This window comes from Centroberyx affinis, unplaced genomic scaffold (assembly GCF_046629955.1).
Source record: "Centroberyx affinis isolate AG114_WGS23_722 - 3 ecotype Tasmania unplaced genomic scaffold, CSIRO-AGI_Caff_v1 ptg000171l_1, whole genome shotgun sequence".
Taxonomy (NCBI): Eukaryota; Metazoa; Chordata; class Actinopteri; order Beryciformes; family Berycidae; genus Centroberyx; species Centroberyx affinis.
Genome location: NW_027278868.1, coordinates 409,418 through 416,154, shown reverse-complemented (window position 1 = coordinate 416,154; position 6,737 = coordinate 409,418). Strand labels below are relative to the sequence as shown.

Sequence of the window (6,737 nt, the reverse complement as noted above, 5' to 3'; positions counted from 1 at the left end):
CCAAGAGCGTCTCCATCAGCAGATCAAACTTCAAACAGAGGAAAAAAAGTGCCTTCAGATCATCAGATTGAGCCGGCGTCTTCTGAGGAGTGAAGGAGAGGAGAAAAGGGGGCAAAACAAGAGAATCACGCTGTTAGATCCTGTAAGGTGAACTAGGACAGGATCTCTGCCTGCTGCACCGTCCTGTGCACAAGTCTCCCTCGGTCCCCCCCCTGCGCCCGCCTGTTCCCGGCGAATGTCTTCTCTGCACGCACTCCCACTGCTCAGCAGTTGAACACACTCATGGTCGATGCCAAGGGAAGGAACATGAAATGTCTGACTTTCTTCTTGATGCTTCCAGAGTCAGTGAAGAGCAAGTCGAGTAAGAGCTCAAAGAAAGGGAACGCCAGTGGCAGCTCCAAGCTGCCCCCAGTCTGTTACGAGATTATCACTCTGAAGAGCAAGAAGAAGAAGAAGATGGCAGCAGATATTTTTCCCACCAAAAAGCCGGCATCCACCACCACAGTCCAGCAGTACCAGCAGCAGAACCTGAACAACAACAACACCATACAGAACTGTAACTGGCAGGGACTCTATTCCACTATAAGAGAAAGGTAGGTACAAGCAGAGAAGTGCTTCCAGAGCCAGGACCAGCCATTTCTGCTGCTCCCAACACTTCTCATTAACGCTAAAAAGGGAAGACAGAATTTGACAACACTTTCTGTGAAGTGCAATAGATTAGAAATGCCTCTTCCACTGGATTTTTCTTTTATTACCAGCTGTCTTTAGGTACTTTCAGCTTATAATAGAACCTTCATGACAATTATATATTGGATTGTTCCAGTATATGGGGAGCTTGTGTGTGTGTGTGTGTGTGTGTGTGTGTGTGTGTGTGTGTGTGTGTGTGTGTGTGTGTGTGTGTGTGTGTGTGCCTGGGTGTGAGTGGGTGTTCCCCCTGCCCTGCCCTAAATCCGCTGGGGGTAACTGTGTTTACACCCTCCCTGGTCCTGCAGACTGTGTCGCTCTGACATAACAGAGGGTGGACAAGCACCGGGTGCGTTTGATATGCACAACAGGCAGAGGTTGCTCCACGCTAAAAGCAAAATATTTACCTTGGCCTATCAGTAAAAGACCCCAGCTGGCCAGAGCAAATGTGTGCTTTCAGACCGGCTTTGTTGTCTCTCCAGAACATCATGGGGCTGTTTACCCACCCTGTGACATGTTCCATCACTCAATAATATATGAACACTGCTTTATTGTTGGTCCCATTCTTTCACAGTGGGGATTTTCCATTGTCTCATTTGCCTGTTAGGATATACCTTGCAACAGTGCGAGCTGAAGTAACCGATTAGGCTATGATATTATGCTTGTGTCTGCTAAATAATGTGGTGTGTAAGACCTTTAAATCAACAAGCTCTGAAGTCTTGCCTAAAGGGAGCGGGCCACATAATAATGAACCTCTCTTGTTTTTTCAAGTAGCAGAACGAGAATAATGTACTTAAGTTCATCTTTTTCATTGAAAAATGAAAAACACCTCTGCTAATGCCTATGGCTACTAGTTGGTATAAGTTTTATTATTCATATAAAGTTTATGTGCATTGATCCACCTGTAATCTCACTGTAATTTAGATTTTCTCGGTTTTCTCTACTGAAACAAATTCACAGACTGAAATATATGAATGCCTTTTTCTCTCCTGTTTTTTTCCCCACTTTTCAGAAATTCAGTAATGTTCAACAATGAGCTGATGGCAGATGTTCACTTTGTGGTGGGTCAGCCAGGAGGGACCCAGCGGCTGCCTGGACACAGAGTAAGAATTTCATCAACCAGTACAATCACGGTTGCAGGGAGGAAATTAACAAACGAGCAATCTGCCAGCCCGGTGTTGTTAGTACCATCATATCAGCATAAAAATAATCTTCCTCACTGCCAACAGTAATGGAACTGAGATCCTTTGTGCTCCGCTCTCACTTCCGCACCATGTGTCTTTTCGAGACGGCCCTCAATTATTTATGTAAATGAGGCTGAAGGATAGAGACACGGAGTGAGTGAAAGAGGAAGGGATATCCTCCTCAGCAGTCATCTCACACAGAATGGATCTCCTTTGTCTCCGCTTCAGCTCGGCTTTTCAGAAACATTTCTGCAATTACTCAACTTTTAATCAAACACGTCCAACAACACCCAGCTAGAATGACAAGTGAGGCTCGGAACAGGGAGCGTTCAACACAGCATCTCACATCCTACAAACGGTTTTGTCCTCATTTACTTGATTACTTGATTGGCTTTTGAGAATTTGAATTCCCGTGAAATGTCTTACGAGTAGCTGTGATTATCGGCTCTCGTAGCCTACAGGTCCAGATCCTCTTCCACAGCTGGGCTGACTTCTTTATTTAAAGTCTTCCCTCTGACCCCATTATATTTTCCAGATGTTCACATAAATTATTGCTCTCAGTTTATAATATTTTCATAGACCATGTACCACACTCGGAAGCACATAATCATTACCACTCTATTTGAATATGATTATAACAGTCACATTAAATATCTGGCAAGTGATTTAGCAACCATGAATTTACCACTTTAAATTGAGATGGCAGCCCATTCCAAAACTACATTGTCAGATGAGCCATGGATGGGTCATCTTTTTTACTCATTATAAGAGAGCCAAATATATTAGTCTATGATTGGTTGCTGCAATGCACTCTGTACATTTATAGAAAGCAGTTAAGGAAGGACATTGTGGATGATTTGACTGCACAGTGCTGAGGCATTATGCCAATGGGGCATGATGACGTTCTGCCAAGCAATCTTTATTGCGTCCATTTGGCAGGAATTCAGATATGCATTATGATTTTTTTATCTCTCCTAGACGGAAGATGTAACTAAAAGACATGCATTGTGTTTTGCCAATTATTTGTATTGTTGACTTTAATTGCACACGAAAGAGCAACCAAATTTCAGCTGACGTCTCTGAATAAAAAGAGAAACATCTGAAGCCAAATAGCTACCTCTTGTCATTGCAATGTGTTTAGCCAAGGTTTATTTTAGATTGTTTCACTGCAATTTAATCAGTTTAGAGAAAGTCTGCGTGCACCCACCCACCCACCAACCCATCCACCCACACACATGCACACACACACACACACACACACACACACACACACACACACACACACACATTGTATACACATGCACATACCTAAAACCTGAATGTACTTGAGTATGATTATATGATTCATGGAGCCTTAACATAGTTCTTCCTGAAATTATCAGTGGTATTGCGTTGCATCTGATTTCATCAGAGTTGAGATCATCCATTAATATCAGTAAATTGAACTTTTGCTGCACTCTGTTCACTTACGCGTATTATGAGGATTTCCTATTTTTCATGAGAGGCAATCTTGTTCATTAGAAATCTGCCTCTCTGTCCTCAGGGGAAATAGTAACTGTGGCTGAGCATTTCTCATTGTGTGTGAAACTCTCTATGGGTTCTATCACGTCACTCCAGTCATGAGGACTGAGACATTGTTCAATATTAAATCTGTGAAGATTTGTGTTTTTCTTTGTGTAAAGAGAAAGAGCTACATGCAAATTAATTTGATTTTGTAAATTTCCCATTTCAAACAATTTACATTCCCTTCATTCCAAATGTTGCTATACATCACGTGGTTTTCAGCATAATCACAGACATGTTTTCATTTCTCTTTTCCCGCTCTCACTTTTGCTCCTCTCTTCTTCCAACAGTATGTTTTGGCTGTGGGCAGCTCAGTTTTCCATGCCATGTTTTATGGTGAACTGGCTGAGAACAAGGATGAAATCCGAATCCCAGATGTGGAACCAGCAGCATTTCTGGCCATGCTAAAGTAAGGACTCTTCCTGCTAAACTCTTTAATGTACTTCCTTCTGCCTGTCTTGGTCTCTGTCAGCTTACAGTGCATTTTATAACCATTTGTTTTGTAGATCATCTCACCTTTATGGACCTAACTGCAGTTTCCAATTTGACAGTATGCTGTTGTATTAAATATAAATATTCAATAGCAGAAAATGTTAGGTCTCCCCTACTGGGTCAATAATGAACATGGGGCTTATGATCTCGTGTTTCACAGCCATTTAAATCAAATGGCTTCAAGTGGACCTTTCATTTTTTTTTATTATTTGACTAAACTGTGTGATTATGCATAATCTAGAAATCACTCATTAATCAGAATTATTGTCCACTTTGGTTTGAAATTTAACATGATATATTAACGTAAGTGCCCTCTTTTCAATGAGGTCTATTTCCAGTGGTGCAAAGAAGGCCAGAGAAAAACAACTAGCAGCATTTCATCCTCTGTCTCAGAGATACAGTCCATTTCCTTTCATTCTTTTCCACTTTTCATGCTGGATCACTCCAAACTCCTTATTGTTTCTTGCCCTATTCTCTATTTCCTCCCTGCTGTTTCTCCATCACTTTTATTTCTGAGTTGTATTTTCCCTGTTCTTGTGCTAGGCAGTAGGCCAGTGTGTAGGAGGAACACAATTTTGTTGTGTGTTTTGATTAGTTTGTTCATATGGCTGCACAGTGATTTCACTGTATTTAGAATCTATTGACTCATTTTATTGATTTCCAACTTCTTTGTTGGATATAAGTGTAGCCATTAAATCACTTACAATAATATCAGTCAGTTTCAGTTATAGTCAACTAAAGACTCAAAACAAATAAAGATAATGACATTGACAATTATAGTGAGTAATTAATAGTCATTACTGTCCATCTGTAAATACAATGAGTGTGTTTAATATACATATACAGATTGTACATCCACAGCTATTTCTGACAAAATCTAAAGCAAACCTGCTTTTATCATACCCTCTGATCATATCTCTTCTTAAAATATAATTGTTTTACTTTAGCAAATATGTTTACACCATGTCCTTTTGCAGGTATATCTATACTATTTGGTCTTTTGTCTATACATCTGAGAAAGTCACATTTCTATGTCAACAGATACATTTACTGCGATGAGATTGACCTGAGTGCTGACACAGTGTTGGCCACTCTTTATGCTGCCAAGAAGTACATTGTCCCACACCTGGCACGTGCCTGCGTCAATTTCCTGGAGACCAGTCTGAGTGCCAAGAACGCCTGCGTGTTACTCTCCCAAAGCTGCCTGTTTGAGGAGCCTGAGCTGACACAGCGCTGCTGGGAGGTGATTGATGCCCAGGCCGAGCTGGCGTTACGCTCCGAAGGCTTCTGCGACATCGACGCCCAGACCCTGGAGAGTATCCTGCAGCGAGAGACGCTCAACGCTAAAGAGATAGTGGTGTTCGAGGCGGCGCTGAGCTGGGCTGAGGCTGAGTGCCAGAGACAGGAGCTCACCTTGTCGATTGACAACAAGCGTAAGGTTTTGGGCAAGGCTGTGTACCTGATCCGTATCCCTACAATGGCCCTGGACGACTTTGCCAATGGAGCGGCCCAGTCAGGCGTGTTGACGCTTAACGAGACCAACGACATCTTCCTGTGGTACACGGCGGCCAAGAAGCCCGAGCTGCAGTTTGCCAGCCAGCCCAGGACGGGCCTGACACCCCAGCGCTGCCACAGGTTCCAGTCCTGTGCCTACCGAAGCAACCAGTGGCGCTACCGGGGCCGCTGTGACAGTATACAGTTTGCTGTGGATAAGAGAGTGTTCATCGCAGGGTTTGGCCTTTATGGATCTAGCTGCGGCTCGGCAGAGTATAGCGCCAAGATTGAGCTCAAACGTCAAGGAGTGTTGCTGGGACAAAACCTCAGCAAGTACTTCTCTGATGGATCCAGCAACACCTTCCCAGTGTGGTTTGAGTATCCGGTCCAGATCGAGCCTGATACGTTCTACACAGCCAGCGTGGTTCTGGATGGGAATGAGCTGAGCTACTTTGGACAGGAAGGGATGACAGAGGTGCAGTGTGGGAAAGTGACCTTCCAGTTCCAGTGTTCTTCGGACAGCACTAACGGCACTGGGGTGCAGGGTGGGCAGATTCCTGAGCTGATCTTCTACGCTTGACAACCCCTATGCACATTTGACTGGTTTTCAGTGCGCTTATAGACAATGGAAAACTATCACTTTGTACATAGTGTCAATCTCTGTTAATATTTATTCCTGTCAATACTGTGCAAAAAAAAGTTCAGAATTCAGACCTACTGTGAAAAGGTCCTCTAGGGCTTTGATTTCAGTAAATGGTCGATTGGAGTAGGACCAGCTAAATGTCTCAAGAATTGTGCTTTAAATAAGCAGGCCAACAAAAGTCCTACAAGATAAAAATCTCTTGCACTCGATGTGCATGTATATATGTATATATGTGAATTCTGAAATGTATATACTGCCACATTTGTGGCCAATGCTGAAGGTATCTTATATGATGAATATGCTATGTTTATTATTTCTATGCTTGCATAGGATGCACATATATAGCAGCAATACTTCACATTCTATTCTAAGATTAGTCCTTCATGAATCACTCCTGACCATCAGCATTATAATGGAAATTAAAAAGGCTACTCAATACCAACATAATATTTCAAGCCACAAGTACTATCAAAAACACTGTGTGTCCTATTGTAGTGTGTAATACCCATTAGACATTTGTATTTGAGTGGTTGCAATTGAATCTCCGGCTTTGTGATACTTTGAATATAGCAATGGGGCACTTAGAGAGGGCTGGAGGGGTCTTAGACTAGGGAGCACTAGACATAATGAAACACATAACCTCTATCTCTCTCTGTAGCATGTTCCCCTGCACCACA

General features: G+C 42.6%; 1 protein-coding gene across 1 annotated transcript; it reads left to right on the top strand.

Annotated features, from left to right (window-relative positions):
* The first annotated feature begins 282 nt into the window (after positions 1–282).
* btbd3b (BTB (POZ) domain containing 3b) lies at positions 283–5,997 on the top strand. Its single transcript, XM_071534869.1, has 4 exons — positions 283–593; positions 1,697–1,787; positions 3,722–3,840; positions 4,965–5,997. Exons 1-4 carry the CDS (start codon positions 283–285, stop codon positions 5,995–5,997), a joined length of 1,554 nt encoding a protein of 517 aa, XP_071390970.1.
* Positions 5,998–6,737: the final 740 nt, after the last annotated feature.

Coding starts and splice junctions, on each gene's coding strand:
- btbd3b (XM_071534869.1), top strand. CDS start 283: ATGGTCGATGCCAAGGGAAGGAACATGAAATGTCTGACTTTCTTCTTG. Junction 594..1,696: donor TATTCCACTATAAGAGAAAG/GTAGGTACAAGC, acceptor CCCACTTTTCAG/AAATTCAGTAATGTTCAACA. Junction 1,788..3,721: donor AGCGGCTGCCTGGACACAGA/GTAAGAATTTCA, acceptor TTCTTCCAACAG/TATGTTTTGGCTGTGGGCAG.